This window comes from Phocoena sinus, chromosome 2 (assembly GCF_008692025.1).
Source record: "Phocoena sinus isolate mPhoSin1 chromosome 2, mPhoSin1.pri, whole genome shotgun sequence".
Classification (NCBI taxonomy): domain Eukaryota; kingdom Metazoa; phylum Chordata; class Mammalia; order Artiodactyla; family Phocoenidae; genus Phocoena; species Phocoena sinus.
In genome coordinates this window covers 69703624-69729406 of record NC_045764.1, presented here as the reverse complement: position 1 = coordinate 69729406, position 25783 = coordinate 69703624, and the positions used below count along the sequence as shown (strand labels likewise).

The following is a 25783-nucleotide window of genomic DNA, read 5'->3' as shown; positions in this document are numbered from 1 at the left end:
GGTATCTCATTTAGCATTATACCCTCTAGGTCTCTCCACGTTCCTGCATGAGCACTTAGGCCAAACATGGTGAGATGCTTTGCATACATCATTTCATGTACTCATAACTCTATGGAGGATACTTTTCCTCCGTTATTCAGGTACAGAAAAGGCTTGCCCCAAACCTCAGAGGGCTCTTACCCTCCGGTGCCTCTGGCTGGAGCCTTAGACTGAATGACGATGAGCATGTCTGGAGGAGGCACTGGAGGAGTCAGTAGGTCTGACCCCAAAGATTACCACAAAAGGTTGAGTAGTGGATGGAAGCACAGAAATATGAAATGCCCCATCTATCACTTAGCAGTGTGATCTGGGCAAGTTGTGTAGCCTCTCTGGGTGTCAGTGGCACAAAATGAGGATAACCTCTTCCATGCCCACTGGAAGAGCTGACACAGCCATCTGGTAGAGGCCCTTTCCTGTAGGTTATATAAAACCAGAAAAGAGAAATGGGCTTTCTGACCACCTCTCTACTATCATCTGTTTACAACTGAAAAGTTCAGAAGGCCGAAGTACAAGTGTGCCACCCTGAATAGACAGCTCTGCAGGGAGACAGGGACTACAGCCAAGGAGTGGTCATCAAGGGCCTAGGGCTTCAGTTAGTGGGGGACATGGTGGGCTGGGCAGCTCTCTGGTTGAACTCTGATTGATTTCACCAGCTCGCTACATAATTAGAAGACATAAAGGTAATAAGATAACACCCAGACAAAGCACATATGTTCTCTGGAAGAGATGCTACCCTGGAGCTGGCTGTGTGTACCGTATTTTAAGATTCGCAAGCTAGGACACAATACAGCATACCTCACACTGCCACTTAACTTAATCTCAGCCAAACACCAGAAGGACAGGGGAGAAGCAAGGAGTGACCTTAAATGCCCCTCAACTCCACCCCATCCCTTGTAACTTCATTCCACCAATGGTTCTGCATTAGCTAGGTATGATTCTGGAGGGCCATCCTTTTGCAATTCGTAAACGTGCAATTTTAGAAGTCATTCCTGGAAGCAGATCCTCTGGTACAGTAAGAATGTTCTGAGCAATCACCATCCCTGGAAGTCACATACAATGGTTGCCTGGAGTCAGACTGGATACCCATATGGGAGCAGTGAGGAGGTTTAAGGGCTGTGACCCACAGGTCCTTGCAGCTCCTTCCCTCAGCCATTCACAACAGCACCAACGCAGAGAAGACCCGCTGCACAGAACCAGGCCATTTAAACACTTCTGATTCCTGGATTTTAGGGCAGCAACAGACTTTCACTTCTACTGACTTTACTGATGAAAAAACGAAGGCACAAACAAACCATACATTTCTAATCCCTGTCCATGTTCAACGTTACCCTACACTACTGTGAACTGTTTATTTCTGGCACACATCCCAGGGCCCGCCCTCATTCCCTATAAGTCTGACAGTCTTACCTTATAGAATGTCTGTGTTTTTTCAGGTAGTTTCCTTGCATTTCTTAAAATCTTCTGTACATCTGTCTATCGAGGGTAAAAAGAATTCAACATTAGAATTCTGTGGTAAAAAGGGAAAGAATACAAAAGGACGGCTTTAAATTAAAAAAATGAAAATGAGAAAAGAGTTACAATGTCAAGATGAGGATCCCTTCTGAGTTAATGTCATTGTTCAACATTAGTAAAGCATCTCCCTCCTTCAAAAGGCTTGATGATAATAAATCCCTTGGTGATAATAATGAACTTGTCACAAAAACACCCCCAGTAAACCCACACATCTATGGCCGCTGCTTTTTGACAAGGGTACCAAGACCATCCAATGGGGGAAAGAACAGTCTCTTTAACAAATGGTGCTTGGATAACTGGATAGCCACCCGCAAAAAAATGAAGTTGGACTCTTACTTCATACCATATACAAAAAATGGACTCAAAATGGATCAGAGGCCTAAACGTAAGAGCTAAAACTATAAAACTCTTTTCATGACAACAGCAGAGCAACAAAAGAAAAAATAAATTTGGCAAATGTTCATAGCAGCATTATTCATAATAGCCAAAAGGTGGAAATAATTCAAAAGTTCACCAACCGAATGAATGGATAAACAAAACGTGGTTTATTTATACAATGGACTATTACTCAGCCATCAAAAGGAAAGAAGTACTGACACATGCTACAACGTGAATGAACGTTGAAAACATTATGCTAACTGAAAGAAGTCAAACACAAAAGGCCATGTATAATATGATGCAGTTTATATGAAATATCCAGAACAGGCAAATCCTTATAGACAGAAAGCAGACTAGTGGCTGACAAGAGCTGGGGGAGAGTGACTTGTTTAGTGGGCATAGGATTTCCTTTTGGGGTGATGAAAATGTTTTGGAACTAGATAGTGGTGATGGCTGTGATTGTACTAAATGCCACTGAATTGTAACTTTAAAATATTTGAAATGGTAAATTTTGTTATGTGCACCTCACCATAATGAAACAATACACCCAGATCAAAACAAAATTTAAAAAATAATTTTAGAAAAATTCAGCTCTCTTTCTGACAGGGAAGTGTTGGGGTCAGTGGTGGCAAGAAAGAAGGAGAACCTGAATTTCCAACAAAGGGAAGAGGCCCCTTAGCCACGGCAGGATGTGTCCAGTCTCCCTGAAAAGGGGGCTGGAAGAGACTATGCCGTCAACAGAAGTTACTTCTGTGGTCAGGTGGCCTGACTGCCTCTTCTCATTTGGCTTAGGTTGGACTCGTGGAAGAACAAAGGAAAAAAAAAAAAAGGCACTCAAATGATAAAAAAGTGATTTTTAAAAATAGGTATAACACTGCTATATTTAAAGTGGCCAACGAACGAGGACCTACTGTATAGCACAGGGAACTCTCCTCAATGTTATGTGGCAGCCTGGATGGGAGGGGAGTTTGGGGGAGAACAGATACATGTATATGTACGGCTGAGTCCCTTTGCTGTGCACCTGAAACTAGCACAACATTGTTAATCAGCTATACTCCAATATAAAATAAAGAGTTAAAAAAAATAGGTATAAATGACTAATGGGACAAGAAAGTCACTGAGTATGTTGACTAAAAGCAGCACACCTTGATAACAAGATAATCTTAGCCTCCCATGAAAGTGTCTCTGTGGCATTATAGGATAATGCTTTGGCTTACCCTGTGGGGATGGAAGAAATAACCACATGAAGATTTTTACATCTTTCTCAAAATTATTATTAAAGATAACACCCATAATGTTATTCAATGACTCACCATGTCAAAACTTTTACATTAAAATTTAATGCCAGAAGAATGTGTCTCTCTAGAAGAACTGACATGCTTCCTTTTATCAGACAAGAAGAACCATATAAACAACATGTTTCTTTTTTGACCTTGGTAGCAGGAAGCCCAGAGCCAAATTGCTCAAATACAATTATCATTTTGCCTTGGCTTCCTGAAACAATTGTCTCTCCTCTTCCTCTACGTTTCATATTGCTCTAAATTTTGTAAAAAATGATCCTGCTACCTACGTGTTTTACTGTAGGCCACTTCAAATCCTTTTTGGAAATAATGACAAACATTAGAAGTAAATTAATTACTAAGTATCGAAGGAAAAGAAAATTAAATCAAATGTCCGCCTGCCCGCCAGAATCCCTCCTCCTGTCCCCAGTGGAGAGCAACGTGAATGGTAATGTTACCTGCAGGCCACTGGGTTTGATCCACACGGTCACATTCTGGGCATAACTGCGTTTGTTTTTGGGCTGCAGGGGGAATGGGCTCTTATTATCATCCTCACCATAAGGGTTTTCTTTAGCATCTTAAAAGAAAAAGACATTCTTGAAATGACATCTGGCAAAACACAATCAATTACATTTCCAATTAGGCTAGAAGCTCTTTGAATCATTCAATCTCCTATATCCTGTTACTTCCCTAATTAAGAAAATCCATTAACTTCAGTCAGGTTGGGGAACCTGTTCTCAATACTGATGTCCGACACTAAACAATCAACTGAGACCCATACAAGTGAAAAACAACTTAATGTTTTTAAAGAAACAAGCTTCACTTATCTGCTTTATAAATTAAGGTCAGAGAGGATAAAAATGTTGTACATACAATAATACTAAAGTATATATAAAAATATATGTATATATACATACTGAAATTCTATATAGCCTAGCCCAGCACTCTCCAACAGAACTTTCTGTGATGAGGAATGGTAGCCATAGCCCATGTGACCACTGAACCCTTGACACATGGCTAGTGTAACAGAGGAACTGAATTTTATTTAATTAAATTTAAAGAGCCTCTGCGGTGAGTGGCTACTGGATTAGACAATATAGGTCTAGGCACTGCGAAAATTTAAAAGTAAAATTACGTATAGCCAAATTACGGAAAAGAGCAAGGGAAAGGACTTCCCTAGTGGTCCAATGGTTAAGAATCCGCCCGCCAATGCAGGGGACACGGGTTCGAGCTCTGGTCCGGGAAGATCCCACATGCTGCAGGGCAACTAAGCCTGTGCACCACAACTACTGAGCCTGCACTCTAGAGCCCACGAGCCACAACTACTGAGGCCTGCGTGCCACAACTACTGAAGCCCATGCGCCTAGAGCCTGTCCTCAACAAGAGAAGCCACGGCAAGGAGAAGCCCACACCACAACGAAGAGTGGCCCCTGCTTGCGCACGGGGTCTACTATATATAAAATAGTTTCTTACAAAATAAGACCAAACAAACGAAAACTGAAAACCAACTTAAAAAAACCAACAACATTAACAAAAAGCAAGCAGGACAGAGATGGGCTTAAGGCCCAGGGTTGGCCTCTGGTGCCGCCCTGAGTCTGTGGGTGGGTACAAGCTGGGGCGGCCGAGGTGCTCAGTCGCCCTTCTGCTTGGGGGCCTGCACAGCAATGAAAGCCCGCGCGCAGCAATGTCTTAGACCCTGCACAGCCAAAAAAAAAAAAAAAAAAAAAGAGCAAGGGAAGAAATACCTTTTTGGTGAAACATACCTCATCTTATGGGTTACTAGTTTATTGCTTCCAAGGATTTAAAGCCATGTTGGTTTTATAGTCATGTGGATAAACAAGGGTTTTTGTTTTTCTACCTATTTCCTAAGTCACTGAAACTCTGTCACAAACTTACAAAGCATACTTGTATCTACTGGCTTATTTTATCCTTATTATCATTTGGGGTAGACAAAGAAGGAATCATTTTCCCAACAAGTCTGGGGAGCTTAAATCCCTTGCTCAAATGTTCATGTTGAAAACTGGAATTAGCCCAGTTTCTCTAACTGACCCATAAGCCCTCTAACCCCAATCTTGTCATTAATTTAGATGCCTTATACTGGCCCCATACTATCTCTGTCAGTCCCCTCTCCTCCTACCCACTCCAAAAAGTAGTGGCTCAGCTTTCCAGACATTTCCACAAATACTTGTTAATACATAAACCTTTCTAGTCAGGCCAAGATCCCAACAGTTGTTTCCCATGCCACATGCTTATTTCCAACTTCCCTGCCACTGTTCCTTGTTATCCCCCTGTCTGGAATGCTCTCCTTTCCTCATTTATTTATTCCCTCCCTCACGTACTCATTCATCATCTATAGTAAGACCTCATTATGCAGCAAGCACTGTGCTAGGAAGTGTGGCTAGAGAAGGTATTGTTCGGGCCTCAAGGAACTTACAGAATTTATTAAATGTAATTTATTAAATTACAACTATGTGCAAAATACTTTACACATACAACTTCTCTCCTTACAGCAACCCTAGAGGGTAGATATTATTAGTCTCATTACAGATGAGGAAACTGAGGCTCAGATTTCACAGGGACTCAGCTGGGCCTGGTTTCGAAGATAACACTTCCCCTACTCAACACTGCTGTTCCTCACCTTTCCAAAGTTACTTAAATTCTAGGTCCAGATCCTATCCTACTTTCTCCATGGAGTTGTCCCATATTTTTCTGGTAGACAGTGATTTCTCTAGTCCCTTTTATCCTACAGCACTCAGTGTCAGTAACAAACATTTCAACATCTAATCGTAGCCTATCTTGTACTGTCTCTAACTGTTTGGAGCCATTATATGTGGTAACCAGCTTAGCAGACATTTATGAAAAAAGAACAAGAGATCTTAGAAATAATAAATATGATAGCAGAAATTTTTAAAAAATCAGTTGCAAGATAAAGTTGAAGATTATTTTACAGAACGTACAACAAAAAATTTTAAAAATGAAAAAAATGGGTAGGGGATGATAAGAAAATTACACACACACACACACACACACACACAAAAATCATAAACATATGTTCTAGAGAGGGAGAACAGAGAATACAAACAGGGGAGAAATCAAAGACATATTCGTGTTCCCAGGAATGAAGAACATGAATTCCTAGATGAAAGGGCCCACTGAATCCCCAGCACAATGAGTGAAGAGACCAAAAACTAGGTACATGATTCTGAAAATCTCGAACGCTAGGGACACTAAAAGAGCCTCAAGGTGTGCAGAGGAAACAGAGATCAGTGTCAAAGCCCTGGCAGTCAGCATGGCACTAGACTCTCAGTAGTGACACTGGAAGCCAGAAGAGACAATAGAGTGATGCTTCAAAACTCTAAAGGAAAATGATTCCCAACCTAGAACTCAATATCCAACCACACTATCAATCAGGTGTAAGGGATGAAATACAGACACTTCCACATATGCAAGATTTCAAATGTTCACTTCCCATGTACCCTTTTCTCAGGAGGATGCGTGAAACAGGAGAGCCACGGAAGAGCTATGAAGGGAAGACTCGGGATGACAACTATGCAACCAGCCTAGAGAACCACCAGTCCATTCATGAAACAAGAGGGAGGGAGATGACTCCAAGCAAAAAAAAGAAAGAAACTGACAAAAAAATACGTAAAGGATGTATTTTACTTATGGAGGCATTAGTGATAGGTACACAGAAAACAGCAAAGGAAAACAAGAAAAAAGAAGAGAGAAGTAGAGAAAGGCTGCGAGAGAGCCTAGAGTGAGGGCTGCGCTCATCTGCTGCTGGCTCCCCTACAGCCAGGCTGCCCAGCTCTTTCCCGCATCCTCTGAGGAACATCAGTGCCTTTCCAAGAGAGCTTTCCTTTTAATTGAAGTTATAATACATTTATCTTACCTGCTAGAAAAAAGAAATGTCTAATTAAAAAAAAAAGTAGTATCTGGAGTAGGCCACGAAGAGCCGCAAAACAAAGGAAATGTGATGTGGTAGGCCACACAGCTTAGTAGTAAATAATACTGACTTCACTTAGCAAGGACGGAATACTGATTTACCCAAAAAGAATGCTATAACCACACTGCAAGGATTGAGGAAGGGAAAAATGTGCTTCTTGGGTGGATGAGTGGGGAGGGATGGTAGCGGTAAGAGAGCTTACTAGTTTTCCTTAAAAAGTCAAAAAAAATGACCTTTAAAAGAAAAAAAAGGTCAAGAAATAGCTGTATACTTATATTATTTAGAAATGTAAGTAAACATCAAAAGAAACAATTAAAATTTGAAAATGGTTGTCTCTAGGAACAGAATTAGGAGAAGGGATAAGTATAAACAGTACTATTTTGCAAGCTTTCCTTTGATTAAAAAACATAATTAAAACAGCAGGGTTTCCCTGGTAGCGCAGTGGTTGGGAGTCCGCCTGCCAATGCAGGGGACATGGTTTGGAGCCCTGGTCTGGGAAGATCCCATATGTGGTGGACCAACTAAGCCTGTGCACCACAACTACTAAGCCTGCATTCTAGAGCCCACGAGCCACAACTACTGAGTCTGCATGCCACAACTACTGAAGCCTGCGTGCCTAGAGCCCGTGTTCCGCAACAAGAGAAGCCACCACAATGAGAAGCCCACACACTGCAATGAAGAGTAGCCCCTGCTCGCCACAACTAGAGAAAGTCCACGTGCAGCAACGAAGACCCAATGCAGCCAAAAAAAACCAAACAAACAGCAGGATCCACCATTAAAATGTGCCTACTCTGTGTCAGGTAGCCAATACACATTCCCTCAATAAATTCTCCAACAACCCTCTAAGATAGGTTTTATTATCACTTATTACTTGTTACCATAATGACAATCCCAATTCCCTAGGACAGTTGTGAGAATTAAATGAGATGATACATTTCATTTTGTCTAGCACAGTGCCCGGCACAAAGTTAAATTCAAGAGATGTTAGCTCTTATTATCCTCAGGGAAAAGAACAGATAGCGGGAGGAAAAAACAACATGAATACAGGGCTGAGTAAAGAGCAGTTCCATCTGACTTAAGAACATGCGTTAGGACTTCCCTGGTGGCACAGTGGTTAAGAATCTGCCTGCCAATGCAGGGGACATGGGTTCGATCCCTGGTCTGGGAAGATCCCACATGCCATGGAGCAACTAAACCTGTGCGCCACAACTACTGAGCCTGCACTCTAGAGCCCGCGAGCCACAACTACTGAGCCCATATGACACAACTACTGAAGCCCGTGCACCTACAGCCTGTGCTCCAAAACAAGAGAAGCCACAGCAATGAGAAGCCCGTGCACCGCAACGAAGAGTGGCCCCCACTCGCTGCAACTGGAGACAGCCCGCACAGCAACGAAGACCAAACACAGCCAAAAATAAATGAATAAATAAATAAATTAAAAAAAAAAAGAATACGCGTTAACCAGCCGAGCATTGCTAGGTTGGCAGCCAGATCAGAAAGGCATGTGAATGTTACTACCTTAGATTATGGACAGGCAGCTGTGGTGAAAACTCTCACAACAGTCTAGGTTAGGGGTGAGCAAGCTTTTTTTGCAAAGGATCAGACAGCAATATTTTAGGCTTTGTGGGTTATACGGCCTCTGTTGTAAGTACTCAATTCTGCCATTGAAGCAGGAAAGCAGCCATAGATCATATATAAATACATGAGTGTGACTGTGTAATAAAACTGCACAATAAAATTATAGTTACAAAATAAGCGGTGGGCTAGTTTGACCTGCAGGCCCTAGTTAGCTGACCTCTGATCTAAGTGAAAGGTAAAAAAAGCCAGAACAAGGCAAGAGCCATGAGAATGAAAAGACAGAATGAACGTAGAAATGCTGTAGAGAGAACAGGTAAAAGAGGTGAAGAATCTCTCTTTCAACAGACACACACACACACACACACACACACACACACACACACACACACACACACACACACACACCCAGGTTCTCCTCCAATTACTGTCCTAATTCTGTCCTCTTGTGGTCAAACTTGGCATTTCCATTTCCTCATCTCTAATTCATTCCTCAACCTGTCTCCTGGCTAATCATCTGCTGAAACTCTTACAAAGCCACCAAGAACCTCCTATCTGTTAAGATCAAATGACTGTTTTTTTTTTTTTCTTTAAATGTGATTTTAAAAATATTTATTTATTTTATTTTTGGCTGTGTTGGGTCTTTGTGGCTGCGCGCAGGCTTTCTCTAGTTGCGGCGAGCCGGGGCTACTCTTCATTGCGGTGCGTGGGCTTCTCATTGCAGTGGCTTCTCCTGTTGTAGAGCACGGGCTCTAGGCGTGTGGGCTTAGTTGCTCCGCAGCATGTGGGATCTTCCAGGACCAGGGCTTGAACCCATGTCCCCTGAATTGGCCGGGGGATTCTTAACCACTGCACCACCAGGGAAGTCCCAAGATCAAATGACTCTTGATTCATAGTGTCTTCTTCTTTCCTCTTGGTTTCTATTCCTTTCTAAAACTCTTTAATCATTTAAAACACTCATTCTACAGGCTCTTTCAGATTAAGTCCTCAAGGTGCTATTCCTCCTACTGGTCTTTCTTAAAAGAAGAGAAAATCCTCACATGATTTTAAAACTTTTTTTCAAATCATGAACTCATTTCCAGTGGGGACTGTTTTTTCTGCAGCACTCTTTTTGCCCTGGTTGCAGAGGAATTCCTACACAGCCATTTATATTAGCTTCTGGAGGATGCACCATGGATTTCATTGCTTCAGGACCAGTTTTTGCACTGTTTGGTTTGGGAATGGGTCATGTCGATCCACATGGTGCAGGACTTGGGCTTCAATTTCTCATAGCAGACTTTTATGTTTCTTTATATGCAGAAAAGTAGGTGGAAACAATGGGTAGAATTTTTCTTATCATCCTCTCACTGAGAGGGTAGACCTTCCATACTCCCAGCTTTACTCAGAGATTTCAGCTCTTTGTCTTTTCTCCTGTTCCTGTGTGAACTTCAAAAGCCCAGCCCCTGGATCCTAGCTCAAGAGTTGGCAAACTATGGCTGGCTGCCTGTTTAAGAATTAAGAATTTAAAAAATATTTTTAAAAGGTTTATGATTGTGCTACAATGGCAGTGTAGTGGTTATGACAAAACCCATAATGGCCTGTAAAATGTAAAATATTTATTATGTGGCCCTTTACTGAAAAAGTTTGCTGACCCTTGGCCTAGCTTCTACGGCCTATATTCCATCAAAATCTTCTTTAGGCTTCAATGGCAAAAGACATCCTTCAGACCTTAACTGACATGTATGCATATGTGTATAAGACATTGTAGGCTGTGTCTCATATGTGCTCATGAGACACTGTACTTCTTTCTCGAATCCCTTTATTCTCTTGGCGTCTGTGACATCCCTTTCTTCTACTTTTTCTCTTTCATCTGCCTCTTCTCATTTTCCTTTACTGGTGCCAATTCCACTGCTGCTAGTAGTTGGTCCTTTTTAGGAGTCTGGTCCTTGGCTCTCTTTTTTCCTTAACGTATATACTTTCCTGAGGCTATGGCTTCTTACAGTGCGGTTATTGACCTGGATTGTAATCGCTTGGGTAATATTAAAACTGCAGGGACTTCGCTGGTGGCGCAGTGATTAAGAATCTGCCTTCCAATGCAGGGGACATGAGTTTGAGCCCTGGTCAGGGAAGATCCCACATGCCACGGAGCAACTAAGCCCGTGCACCACAACTACTGAGCCTGTGCTCTAGAGCCTGGATGCCACAACTACTGAAGCCCGCGTGCCTAGAGCCCGTGCTCCGCAACAAGAGAAGCCACCGCAATGAGAAGCCCGTGCACCGCCACGAAGAGTAGCCCCCGCTCGTGACAACCAGAGGAAGCCCGCACACAGCAACGAAGACCCAGCGTAGCCAAAAATAAATAAATAAATTTATAAAAAAAAGAAAAAACCCCTGAAAGTTCCTGGCTTGAATCCAGACCAAATGAGTCAGAATCTCTGTAGGTAGGGCCCAGGAAACAGAATTTCTTTTTTAAATATTTATTTTTATTTATTTTTGGTTGCATGGGGTCTTAGTTGCGGCACGTGGGATCTTCATTGAAGCATGCAGGCTCCCTTGTTGCGGCACGCAGGCTTCTCTCTAGTTGTGGTGTGCGGGTTTTCTCTTCTCTAGTTATGGCGCACAGGCTCCAAGGCGTGAGGGCTCTGGAGTTTGCGGCACGCAGGCTCTCTAGTTGAGGTGCGTGAGCTCAGCAGTTGTGGTGCACGGTCCCAGGTGCCCCGTGGCATGTGGGATCCTAGTTCCCTGACCAGGGATCAAATCTATGTCCCCTGCATTGTAAGGCAGATTCTTTACCACTGGACCACCAGGGAAGTCCCAGGAAACAGAATTTTTAAACAAGTTCTCCAGTTTCACTTTTGTATACCAAAACTCAAATTTGTGAACTATTGCCCTAAGCAATCTCCCTCATTATCATCATTTTAACTATCAGCATTATGCTTATAACTAAAAATATTTTCAACTTTGCCCTCTCTCCTGAACTCCAGATTCTCACAGGAATTGTTTATAGGCACCTCCACCTAAATCTCACAGGCATAAACTTAACATGCACAAAAGATGTTCTTCCCAAATCTACTCTTCTTCCTCTGTTCTGTTTCAATTAATAGTACCACCTTTTTATACCCCAATAAAGATGTTTAAAAAAAAAAAAAATAGTACCACCTTTCACCCTATAGCTCCGGTCAGAAACCTGGGATCATTCTCAACTCTTCTCTTTCCTCTATTCTCATATCTAAATACTGTTGTTTCTACCTCCTAAATACCTTTTGCATGGATCCCATCGTCTCTATCGCCAGCCACTGCCCCTGTTCTGCCTTTCATCTTCACAACTCCAGGACTGTCACAGGAGACTTCTAACTACAAGATGCCCTTACCTTTTCAAATCCACACTCCACAGAGTTCTTTTTCTAAATGCAAAATTTATGATCTTTCACTTGGATTTCAGCCATACTGCACAATTCCAGGGGGTACCAGTACCTAGAATACAAAGTCATCTAACTGGTATCTCCACTGTTCTCATTACAGCCAGAAGGATCTGATCATATTACTCCCTTCAGTGGCTTCCCAGCATCTGCAGAATAAAGTCTCAGCTCTTCACATTTCAGATGAGGCCTGCCCTGCTGTACCACTGCCAATCTCTAACCTACCATCTGGCCTTCCCACCCCTCCCTTACACTTTGTGCTCCATTTGGGCAGGATGCCCTTTCTGCCTTCACTAGCTCAGCAAATTCCTCTTTTTCTTCAAAACTCAGCTAGGGTGTCTCTTCTCTGTGCAGATTTTCCTGAGTCCTCTAGGCAGAGCTGACCACCCCCTCCTTCAGGCCAACTCTGATCTTGTGCCAGCTCATGTTTATTACGTCACTCTCCGCTGGACTTTGAGTAACTCCTGCTAACTCTTTTAGCCCCCACACCTGGCACAGAATAGGTTGCATGGTAGATGTTCCTAAAATTTAAATGGGCCCAAATAAGTCAAGGGTGACACTACAGCTGGAGCCTGAGTACCTAGGAGTACAAAGGCCTCAATCAGAGGGAGTAGGAAAATCAGAAGCAACAGTTCGTGGGGGAAGCAGGGAGAGACAATAGTTTCTGCAATAAACGTGCTAAGCTTAGGACTGTGACAGAATATCCAGGTGGAGAGGTCCAAGGGGGAACTGGAAATATAATATGCAAGTTTCAGGGAGAGATCAAGCAGCACCAGAGTCAGAGATTTTTGGGACTCCGAAGCTATAACAGCTGATGAAATAACCAAGAGAGAATAATAACCCAAGAAAAGGCAAAGAACAACACCTTGGGAATCACGAGGCAAGAGGAAGAAAAGACAAGATGACAAGAAAGAAAAGTTGCCAAGGAAAAAGATAAGTCCTAGGTGAATGCAATGTCAGGAAAGCTAAGGGAAAATAGTTTCAAGAAGGAATGGGATTAAATTATCTATGAATGACTAGGGGTACCTGGGTTGAAAATAGTACACTAAAGAAAAAAGTTTATGGAGAATAGCTTTTCACTCCAAGCATTTAGAGCACTTATTTTTACTTGAAGCAACCTAAATATTTGTTTCCCCTGAGCTGTAAAATTAAAAGTGCAAACATCAAACTCTCTTGGGGTTCTCCATGTACATATCCAGCGTCAGAAACCACAGGGCACTCATAAGGGAAATCACGCAGCTCTCTGACTGCACAGACAGAGCCATTCTGAACAGCAGAGAGAAAACAAAGTCAGGATAAATAAAATCTAATCTGGGTTATACCTGAAATAGGACCCAACTGTGCCATTTTCCCTAGCCATGGGAGAGGTTCTGGGCCAGGCTCAAAGAGAGACATCATGAGGTTTGATTTCTTCTTGCTGTCAGCTTGGGAGTAGAGCATTCCGTGCCATTCAGGACTAGATGGAGAGAAGATGGAAGATCAGAAGAACATCAAGCCTGGGACTGTCAAGTTAAATAACTCTAGCCTGTGTTTTTCTCTTGAGAGACATGGTTTTCAGCTTTGAAATTAGGTGCATTACTTTTACTAAAGTCAAATCCTAAACCTAAAAATGCATAATGATGTCCCCTAATATTACCATTCCTTGGGGACAGGTATTATTATTCAATTATGTAGATATGGAAATCAAAAGCAGTCTTAAAAGAGGAAAAAAAAAATCACAAGGGCAGCAAGTAGCTGCAGGGGTGGTGACAAGTAAGGACTGAGACCTATAGGTTTTTTCAGCCGCCTCCGAATCATTCACAGCAGTACCACAGAGAGAAGCCCTTCTAACAAAGGGCACAAAGCCATTACCCAGCTCTGCTCCCACTTCTCAAAGGGCCCCAGGTGATTCTCCTACTCAGAGACAGTACAAGTAGCCTGAGTACCAAGAAATATAGCAAACTGATACCTAATAAGAATTGCATTTTTCTTTCCGGATCAGCTAATTTTAACTCAAGCAGAAAAGGAGCCATGCTTCCTCTGAGCATTCCTAACCTCCTGATTTTCTCTACCAGTCAATCCCAGGTGATGGCCAGAAGATGACCTCTTCTTCTCTGACAACAGGTATTATAGAAAGGGAAGCAGAGAGTTTTGCAGATTTTGAGACTACAGGGAAAAGTGAAAGCTAGAAGGGCTTTCCTCATAGGGAAGGAATACAGCAGAGTGGTTACGAGCATGGGCTATGGAGTCACAATACGTGGTTAAGATCCTGGCTCTTTCATTTACTAGCTGTGTGACCTTGAGCAGGTACCATGACTTGCTCTCGAAGCCTCAGTTTCTTCATCTAAGGAATGGGGATAATACTGATACCTCCTGTATAGTGAGGTATATAAAGTGCCTAGAGAAGTACCTGGCACATGGTAAAATGTTCAATGTTAACAGTATGTTTTTTCATTTAGTTTTACCTCCTCATTTTATAGCTGAGGAGTCTGTGCATACTGCATAAGATCCTGTAACAAGTTAGTAGCATTACTTAAACTGACCCCAGGTTTCCTAGATAGGATGGAGAAGAGGAAAACTGAGAAAAGATATTATATAAAGGCAATATAATTAAAAGACTCACTCTGTACTTATTCTAGGGGATGCTTTAAAGAGTAGTGTAGAAGGTGATAGTACGTGGGAAGGATATGGCAGAAAGAGAAAAAAAGTGACGAGATCCTTTCTATTCTTTCTTTCAGAAAAGTCTGGGGAATACTTCACTATAAATTGATTCTCCCTTTCACTCAACCAAAGGTAAAAAAGTTTCTTACCCTAATTGAACTATCGCCACCATTCCTTCCACTTTTAGGCTGCCATGGAGCAGGACACAAAAGTTGGGTATTTTGCCTGCAATCTGATTGGCTGAATTTTCATCTTCGTTGTCATCCGTTATACCAGTACCCACCTCATCACCTTCTATGAAAAGAAGAGAAAACCAGTCAGACTGAGATTAGCTATGAAAACTCCAAACTCCAGTTGTACTCTTGGCTCTTTCTAGCCTTGGAAGGAAAGTATACAAAATTATAAAGGAATATTATAACAAGTAAGAAAAACTCATATTCTGGTTTTCCTATGTCCAAATAAAAATCAGTTTTCACATGTTATATGAATTTCACTTATATGAAACATCCAGAAGAGGCAAATCTATACAGATCGGATATCAGTAGTTACCTGAGGCTGAGAGAGATGGAAGGTTATGGGTTGATAGCTAAAAGGTTTCTTTCTGAGGTAGTGAAAATTCTAAAATTCTGATTCAAAAATTGTGGTTATGGTTGCATAACTTTGTAAATACACTATAAACTACTGAATTGTAAACTTTAAATGGGTGAAATGTATGGTATATGAATTATATTTCAGTGAAGCTGCTACACAAAAAATCAGCTTTCCATAGTTTCTACTGGAACACTAAGCTAGATGCTCTCTGGGGGTTTCAGGCACCATCGAAACAGAAACAGATTCAGAGATGTCAAGAGTGTTCTCAACTGACAGCCTTCAGGCAGCACGTGGATGGGATACCCCAAAGAACAGTGACTACTCCATAAGCTTCTTGACTCACTTCTCCAACTCCAGGTCCTCTCATACACTCTGCTGACAAATGAATGAATCTTCCTCCAATTAACTTCCTTCTGGAACTATCTGTGTACTCAAGCTGATTCAAAGACTTTCTAATTCAATAGAAAGATCTTCCTGGTTTAGTTTGACATTCAACAGCCCTTACAACACGGCTCCATTTTGCCTTCCCATACTTTTCTTCCCACTGTTTTCCTATACAAACTCTTCGTTTTGCCCACTTTCTTTCTTGGCAATTTATATGGGCACGCAGAATTCCCAGGACCTTAGGAATAAGGTAAACTCAGTTGTTATCAATAACAGTAAGGTAAAGTATAAACAAAAGGATCATAATCGGTCATCTGTGAGAACATATCAAAGATTCTGTCTATGAATATGTGATGGAGGGTTATGGAATACCTAACACTCCAACTGAGATAACCATGAGTAAATGGAATGTGGTCATAACTCTGTGAGTGGAAACCTGATTGTATATACTTCTTGGAGAAAGCTGGTGAATATAAAGGAGACGGTCAGCCTAAAACATAGAAAAGAGAAGTTTAAAGTGCTAGAGACTAACATTCTCCAGAGAGATGCTGAACATAGGAGATATGACTTTATAGTTGCTGGAGAAATACATTCTGCAGTAATGAGGCCTCACAAGGACCTGGATTCATTCACTCATTCAACAGTATTTACTGAGTATCTACTATGTGCTAGGCACCAGTAGAGAACAGGTGTGGTTTCTCCCCTTATAAAGCTGTATTCCACATTTATCAGGCAACCTTCTGAGAACTACTTTGGTTTCCCCAGCATGCTCCCACAGGGAAAGGCAGAGCCCAGGATGAGGGACTAAGCACTGTCATCTTTAAAGAGGATTTCCACTGTAAATTAATGAAGCAGCACACAATAAATATGTGTCAAAATGCTTTCCAGGGCTTCCCTGGTGGCGCAGTGGTTGAGACTCCGCCTGCCGATGCAGGGGACACGGGTTCGTGCCCTGGTCCGGGAAGATCCCACATGCCGCGGAGTGGTTAGGCCCGTGAGCCATGGCCGCTGAGCCTGCGCGTCCGGAGCCTGTGCTCCGCAACGGGAGAGCCACAACAGTGAGAGGCCCGCGTACCGCAAAAAAACACCAAAAAACAAAAAAACCAATCTAATAACCAAATTCTGCAAAATGGGCTATTCTACTATCTTACATTTAAGAATAACTTTAGTTAATAAGATACTTCATATGTATCACTGGAATAGGAAGAGAACTCACCTTTGTTAAGTGCTATAGGTAGGACCAGATGTCTGGACAGAACAGGGGGACTTGAAATATCAGCTATATCAATAAATCCCACTATTTCCAAATCTGAAAAGAAGGAATCAACATAGAATTAACTCGTAACAAACGATAAATGCTGGAGACGGTGTGGAGAAAAGGGAACCATCCTACATTGTTGGTGGGAATGTATCAATAAACTGGTACAGCCAATATAGAGAACAGTATGGAGGTTCCTTAAAAAACTAAAAACTGAGCTACCATGTGACCCAGCAATCCCACTCCTGGGCATATATCCGGAGAAATCTGTAAGGATGCATGCACCCCGATGTTCATTGCAGCACTATTTACAATAGCCAGGACATGGAAGCTACCTAATTGTCCATCGACAGAGGAATGGATAAAGAAGATGTGGCACATATATACAATGGAATATTACTCAGCCATAAAAGGAACGAAATAATGCCATTTGCAGTGACATGGATGGACCTAGAGATTGTCATACAGAGTAAAGTAAGTCAGAAAGAGAAAGAAAAATATCGTAAAATATCACTCGTATGTGGAATCTAGAAAAATGGTACAGGACTTCCCTGGTGGTACAGGGGTTAAGAATCCACCTGCCAATACAGGGGACATGGGTTCGATCCCTGGTCTGGGAAGATCCCACAGGCCCCGGAGCAACTAAGCCCACGCATCGCAACTACTGAAGCACGCACGCCTAGAGCCTGTGCTCTGAAATAAGAGAAGCCACCGCAATAAGAAACCTGCACACCGCAACGAAGAGTAGCTCCCGTTCACTGCAAGTAGAGAAAGCACACGCCCAGCAACGAAGACCCAATGCATCCAAAAAAAAAACAAAAAAGAAAAATGGTACAGATGAACTTACTTGCAAAGCAGAAAGAGAGACACAGATGTAGAAAACAAACTTATGGTTATCAAGGGGGGAAGGGGGAATGGGATGAATTGGGAGATTGGGATTCACACATATACACTACTGTATATAAAATAGATAACTGGGCTTCTCTGGTGGCGCAGTGGTTGAGAGTCCGCCTGCCGATGCAGGGGACACGGGTTCGTGCCCCGGTCTGGGAGGATCCCACATGCCGCGGAGCAGCTGGGCCCATAAGCCATGGCCGCTGAGCCTGCGCGTCTGGAGCCTGTGCTCCGCAACGAGAGAGGCCACAACGGTGAGAGGCCCGCGTACCGCAAAAAAAAAAAAAAAAAAAGATAACTAATGAGAACCTACTGTATAGCACAGGGAACTCTACTCAATGCTCTGTGGTGACCTAAATGGGAAGGAAATCTAAAAAAGAGTGGATATATGTGTATGTATAACTGATTCACTTTGCTGTACAGCAGAAACTAACACAACATTGTAAAGCAACTATACTCCAAAAAAATTAATTAAAAACAAAGAATTAATTTGTTATGGGAAAGTACATTATTTTCTATGTACTAGATTTCATAAACACAAGGTTTAGATCGGGAATTCAAATATGATGACTAGGAAGGTTATTAGAAGTTTCTCTGAATGACTCTAATACTTTGCATTTTAAGTAACTAAGAAATTAAGGACAACTGTCTTTTATTTAATGGACTTAAGTTATACGACAAATTAGCTAGACTATTTTTATGAGGCTAGGTCCCCAGCCAAGGCAAAAGCTTAATGGTTAAGTCTCTCTGAATAGTCAGGATGTTCAGGTCACCAGGGGGCGTCATAGTCAAATACTTCCACAACAACTGCAAGCAGCTATGCCTGGAGGGTAAGGCTTTTGCATTAAAACTGTTTCCCTGAGAAAGAAATACATTCTCTACAAAATCAAGGTAGCAGTCTACATATGACAATGGTTTCTTTGCTTTATAGAAGCTGTATTAAAGACCAAAAGTATTTGTTGAAAATCTAAAATAAGTTAAAAAAAAAAAAAGTTGTAACCCAAAGAGTACTTTCTGGAAGTTTTTTTTTTTTTTTTTTTTTTTTTTTGCTGTTCGCAGGCCTCTCACTGTTGTGGCCTCTCCCGTTGCAGAGCACAGGCTCCGGACGCGCAGGCTCAGCGGCCATGGCTCACGGGCCCAGCCGCTCCATGGCACGTGGGATCTTCCCGGACCGGGGCACGAACCCATCTCCCCAGCATCGGCAGGCGGAGTCTCAACCACTGCGCCACCAGGGAAGCCCTGGAAGTTTTTTCTGATTATATAAGTAGTATAAAAACTTAGAAAACACTAAAAACTGTAAAGAAGAAAAATAAAGTCACTCATCATTTCTCATCAAAGGAAACCTCTGTTAATATTTTACTGAACTGCTTTTTAGTCTTTCTTCTAGGCATATACACATTCATATTCTCAAAACAATGTTTTAAAAAATCAGGATCATGGTGAGTATACCATACTTCTTATACATCAGGAAATCTGCTTCTCTGGAGTTTTGCTATCATTACCTTCTTTAGCTGAGTAACAAATAATCAGCATAAGCAGTTATATATTTTTCATCTGAGTAGAAAAAGGCCTATGTTTTAGTGGTTTAAATATAAGCTATAACAAAAATCTTGGACTAGAAGCTTTTATAAGTTAGTCCATTAAATAAAGGACAATTATCCTTATTTTCTTAGTTACTTAAAATGAAAAGTATTAGAGTCATTCAGAGAACTTCCAATAACCTTCCTAGTTATCATATTTGAATTCCCCACCTAAACACTGCATTTGTGAAATCTAGTACATAGAAAGAAATGTACTTCTGGGAAGAAAAGATCTATTTGAAGTTACTCATCCTAAAAGGGTGGGAGGGAAGTGGAATATAACTGGTTTGAGGGCAACAAAACATTTGGCACACTGCTGTCTAGTCACAATGAAAGAGATGGATGACCTACTTCCAGCAGGAGCAGAAAATAAAGGCACAGAAAACAAAACAGCCTGTGCACAGCCCTTCATTCGAAAACTCCTTAAAGTCTACACACCCAAGAATGAAATGAATTTCCAGCTGTACTTAATTTTAATCATTTAAAAATTTTTTCATTATATCTTTTATTATTAATTAATTTATTTATTTTTGGCTGCTTTGGGTCTTCGCTGTTGCGTGCGGGCTTTCTCTAGTCGCAGTGAGCAGGGGCTGCTCTTTGTTGCGGTGTGCGGGCTTCTCACTGCAGTGGCTTCTCTTGTTGCGGAGCACGGGCTCTAGGCGCGCAGGCTCAGTAGTTGCGGTGCATGGGCTTGGTTGCTCTGCAGCATGTGGGATCTTCCCAGACCAGCACTCGAACCCGTGTTCCTTGCACTGGCAGGCGGGTTCTTAACCACTGCACCACCAGGGAAGTCCAATTTTAATCATTTGTTGATTGAACAATTACCTAGTGAACATCTACTAAGCATCAGACACTAAGCCAGGCACTGAGGGTGTGCAATGGTGACTCAAAACAGTGATGGTTAAACATATACCCACCACTCAAGGAGTCCACCTGTCAATATGAGACAACTCTCTTCTCTACTACCCCTTGTTACTTTTGATTATTGGCTTTGCCAATTTAACCTAAGCATAGCACTGGCAACATGTTAGAAGCCATAACACATTGCTTTCTTTTAGTCATAATACAAGCTGCAGGATTAGAGGGGTACAATATATCAGAGCTGAGACCTGAGAGACCATCATTTCTCCTAGAGATTCCACTCACCTAGCCAATAAGAACTAGAGGAAGTGACTTGTCCAGGGTCACAGAGGAAAAGTCACACAGCCAAGTCTAAAAGCTAGCTCTTCATATATGACCTTAATAATGATGCTAATACGTCTTACTATCTCTATTAAGAACTACCTCAAGGATTTCAATGCTAGTGAATCTGGTCCTGGTTTCCAACTCTTAGTAATTTGTGGTTATAATCATCTAGGATTAGAGATTAACTCATGACCTCACCACGGAAGACCACTAATCTGCCACCCCTTAGGCAATGCAACCTCCCATCCAAAGTATACTGACATTTCTTTTCAACCCTCCTGGAGAGAGGAGAGTAAAAGTCAGAAGTTAGAAGAAAGTAGGGATAACAGAAGAACTAAGAATGAAGTATAAAAAAAGTTACCTGTGTTAATGACTTTAGGGATAGGATCGATTTCCTCGTCTACAACAAAAGGTTCTGGCCTGGGGAAGACTTGCACATCAGCGGTTAGGTGGCCACACTTGAGAACAGCATGGAAAGGTGTATATGCCAGATCTATCAGTTTTCTAGAATATGATGATTATTTGTTACAGAAAGAGTAATATGATACGTATAATTTTTTTCAGGTAATCTTTTTAAGATGTCAAGTTTGTTTTCCCCTCAAGTTGATTCCAAAGCTATGATCTGACCATTTGTGAAACAGAACAAAATCTGATATTTTTGGTGAGGAAATTTCAATTCTGAAAAGCCCAAAAGCAGTTAAATCTTTGAAATTGCTGTCATTGTAAGGAAGTCAATACCTATAGACATTATAGATTTAGTCATGCTTAATTTAAAAGGGAGTCAACACTCAAAAATCACTACTACCAATCATTTTATCTGAAAAATGTGCAACTTGGGGAAAATGAAATGACACAACTAGAAACAGTAAAATAGATATTATTGTCTGACATCAAATTATAATGCTGGATTGTAAGAAGGCAAAAAAGTATATACTCACCCAAACATAGACTGTACATTTTTCAAGCACAGGGGGCCATCAATAGTAAAAATCTGCCCTTCACCATTGTTTAAATCTATAAGACGTTCAAGGCAATCCAAGGAATCAGTGCTCTGAAGCTACAAAGCAAAACAGATGACTCTTTTAAAGTGGCATAAAATGCCAGATTGTTATCAGTACACTAAGGTCACAAAACGAAGATGATTTTTTTTAATAATGTGAGAAGGAAAATAACTAACAATTTTGACTCAAGGTTACCAAAGAGGAATGTTATATAAAATTATACCAGTAGAGCTATTTCATTCCAAGTAGTTTTGCAAAGATTCAGAGGTGACCACAGTTGGTATTCACATAGCACCTTCCCTTCCAAGTGTTTCTAACATATTTTGGTAAGAACCATCATTATTTATATTTTAAAGATAGAAAAACTGAGGTGAAGAAAAGTTAAATAACTTTCCAAAATAAATGGGAAAACCAGGAGATAAGAGTTTAATAAAACATACATCAGAGTAATGTTACTTAACAACAACAAAAAATCAAAGCACACTTCTGTCAACATTTCTGGTGTGATGGACATAAGAATTCCTAAGTGAGGGAAAGACCTAACACCAAAAAGAACATTCTGTCTTTGTAGCATCTGAAGAATCTTTGTGGGAAGTAGGACGGATAACAACTCCAGCTATGTTTCCTGAGATGTGGCAACACTCTGCTTTCAGAAAGCATTTGAGACATAGAGTCTTTTCAAATATAATCAGTAATTAGTGTCAGTTGAAACAATGGAGTTCAATGTTATACTATAGGCATGCCTCATTTATTGAGTTTTGCAGATATTGCCTTTTTTTTAAAACAAAGGTCTGTGGCAAACCTGTGTCGAGCAATTTTATTGGCACAATTTTTCCACAGGATTTCCTCACTTTGTCTCTGTGTCACATTTTGGTAATTCTCGCAATATTTCAAACCCTCCACCAGCAAAAAGATTACAACTTGTTGAAGGCTCAGATGATGGATAGCACTCTTTGGCAATAAAATATTTTTAAAATAAGGTATGTACATTGGTTTTTTTTAGACAGTGCTATTTATTGCACTCTTAATAGACAACAGTATAGTACAAACAAAGCTTTTATATGCACTGGGAAAAAAAGAAATTAGTGCGACTTGCTTTATTGTGATCCCCGCTTTATAGTGGTGGTCTGGAATGCAACCTGCAATATCTCCGAGACATGCCTGTATATGTAATATAACATTAATGGAATATACTAAAAAATATATTCCATTTCTGAGTCCTAAAATGTATCTAATCAAACTAAAAAGAACTTAGTAGAAAGCATTACCTCCTCCAGATTTGCCATGCACATGATGTATAACTTAGATGGGAAAGGAAAAGGTAGTGGGAACCTGTTGCTCTCACTGCGTTGGCTGTGAGTAGCTAGGGAGTGCCGCAGTGACCCTCTACCAATGCCAAGACAGCCATCTGTCACCAGAACAACCTGTTTGCAAAAAGGGAGAGGAGTTTTGTACATGAAATAACATATTTATTTAAAGCAGTCTCATTTGGCAATGTTTTCATTTCTCCCTAATTGCATTTACACTGAAAAATGTACCTCTGCAGGAATACAAACAAAGATGTGAATAAATCTCAACAACATTTGTCAAGTGAAAGATGACAGACACATTGTATTGATACGATTCTACACATATATATTAAGTTCAGACCACGTAAAACAAAACTAAGATAAATCAAATAGGGGTTGTGGGGTGATACTGAGTAGAAAGGGGCATGAGAAAACTCTGTAGGGTAATGGAAATGTTCTATATCTTAACTGGAGGAGTGGTTACATAGGTATATACATTTGTGAAAACTCAGTAAACTGTATACTTAAGATCTATGCATTTTACTGTATTTTATCTTATTAAACCTTTAAAAAAAGCACCTACCTATGAACACTTAAAAAAAAGACAAAACCATTCATAACCAATTCTTACTTAATTGTATTAAAACTAGAACCCTATCTCTTAGAGAAGGAGTTGGCACCTAAGACACTGGTGTCAAAAATGGCATAAAGGGTACTTCCTTGGTGGCCTAGCGGTAAAGAGTCTGCCTTCCAATGCAGGGGACACGGGTTCGATCCCTGGTTGGGGAACTAAGATCCCACATGCCCTGGGGCAACTAAGCTCACGTGCCCTGGAGCCTGCGCACCAGAGAGAGAAAACTCGCATACCACAACTAGAGAGAGGCCCGCGCACCGCAACAAAAAGATCCTGCATGCTGCAACTAAGACCTGAAGCAGCAGAAAAAGAAAAAAAATGGCATAAGGACCTATTTTACGTGTGTCCCTAGGAAATACCAGCACAGAAGTCTGAAGACTGAACCTTGACACTTTATTTTCAAAGATGACAAACTTTACCTACCCCTGCTCAACTAAAATGACAACTGCATTAAATATGTATTTATAAAAGCCATTTAACCAGACATGGACAAGACCTTTAAAATGCATTCTTAATCAACCGATAATTTTTAAAAGCCTTCAAAACATACCAACAATAGACATTACAAATCATTTTCCTTTTCCTCACTGTTTAAAGCAATCCTTGGGAAGTCCTGGGTGGACTTCCCAAGCAATCCAGGGGAGGATTGTTTTTGCTCTCCCTAGCCTAGCCTAGTAACTTAACAATAACAGACCAATAAGGTAGTATTAGGTGGTTGCACCATGTGAAGTGCCAAGACTGACACTTCTAAAGCCCAAGAATGCTTAATAGAGGTCCCCTGGAGAGATGTCATCTCTTAGGAAGACAGTCAAGGCAAATCCCTCTTCTAGGTACCAACAATTGCTACATAATGATTTACTTCTGCCACTAGCTTTTTCAGATGCTGTGTGATAATGAAATATTTCTTGTAATGTCTAAATGAGACAGACTTTACTCAGATAATGAAAACATAGTCCAGCTCTTTAAAAACTTGGTTAAAAACATTCCACATTAAAACAAATCTGTTTGATAGTAACTGATTATAAAAACAATCACTAATAACGTCCACCGTGTTTTGGACCTGGTTCACCCCAAAACTCACCAAGCAAGTCTAAGTGGATCCAGGCCCAGCTCCTTCCCCTCAGGGTACAGTATATCTCAAATTCAGATTCCTCCTTTTTGCAAAGGAAGAAAAAAATATTAAAAGGCAGAAGTCTGCATGGTGCACAAGGTCTGGCTCTTATGTGTTTTCTGAGTTTCTTCTCTAAAACCAATGAAGAAGTAGCAAATGAAACTGTGCTACCTGCTAGCTTCCAGTTCAGAAGATATTGACAACAAAACTTCACTTATTCTTTATATTGCTAGGAAATTAGATAGTCTGTATGCATGGTTTTACGAAATAATGTTTATGAAGCAAGGTGCCAAAGGTTTTTATTTCTGAAAGGAAACTGATCAAAAGGTATTTACTGGCTTTTTTAGCAAGTGTCCACTAACGTGATCTGATTTTTAACCTTTTAGTAGTAGCTCAGGGTCTTCACTAACCCATGAGTTCATATTGTATAAAATAACTCAACTACCTGAGTAAGAAAAAACAGTAAGAAAAAACAAAAAAGCTTAAAAAAAAAAAAGCTGGGTTTATTGAGATATAATTCATAAGCAACAAAACTCACCCTTTTTAGTATATAGTTCTATGAGTTCCGACAAATGCATTCAGTGATGTAACCACTTCTACTATCAAGATACAGACCAGTTCCATCACTTCTCATATTCCCTCATGTTTTATTTGGGTCAGCCCCTAACCTTTCCTCACCCCAAGGCAGCCACAATCTTATACTTATTTAAAAAACAAATATCGGTGATGCTACTGACACTACTGAGGAATCCCGTATTTGACCCTATAATAAAAAATCATATACTATGGCCCACTGCCTGTTTCTGTAAATAAAGTTTTACTGGGACAGAGCCATGCCCATTTATTTACTTATTACCCGTGACTGCTTTCATGCTATGACAACAGAGTTGAGGAGTTGCCACTGACACCCGCAAAGCCTAAAATATGGAAAAAGTTTGCTGATTCCTGTTGTAGACTATTATGATTTTCCTTTTAGCAACTTTTCCGTTTTCTCCTTTAAAATATGCTACCACTTCTCAAAGCACCTGTTTATAGCAAACTTCCAATTGCTAAAACTCTGCTCTGATTTGATGCTATATGTGGACCTA

General features: G+C 40.9%; 1 protein-coding gene across 6 annotated transcripts in view; it reads right to left on the bottom strand.

Annotated features, from left to right (window-relative positions):
- INTS14 (integrator complex subunit 14) overlaps positions 1 to 25783 on the bottom strand; it is a 35253-nt gene that overhangs the window by 1167 nt on the left and 8303 nt on the right. For 4 of the 6 annotated variants that reach the window (XM_032624269.1, XM_032624272.1, XM_032624270.1 and 1 more), the window contains 8 exons: positions 22930 to 23085; positions 21599 to 21717; positions 21022 to 21164; positions 16960 to 17052; positions 14918 to 15062; positions 13451 to 13584; positions 3668 to 3786; positions 1447 to 1512 (listed from right to left, as the gene is read on the bottom strand). In XM_032624269.1, the coding sequence (XP_032480160.1) occupies positions 1447 to 1512; positions 3668 to 3786; positions 13451 to 13584; positions 14918 to 15062; positions 16960 to 17052; positions 21022 to 21164; positions 21599 to 21717; positions 22930 to 23085 (975 nt within the window). The remainder of the gene's footprint in view (positions 1 to 1446; positions 1513 to 3667; positions 3787 to 13450; positions 13585 to 14917; positions 15063 to 16959; positions 17053 to 21021; positions 21165 to 21598; positions 21718 to 22929; positions 23086 to 25783) is intronic. The other 2 variants (XM_032624271.1, XM_032624274.1) reach the window with 1 other exon arrangement.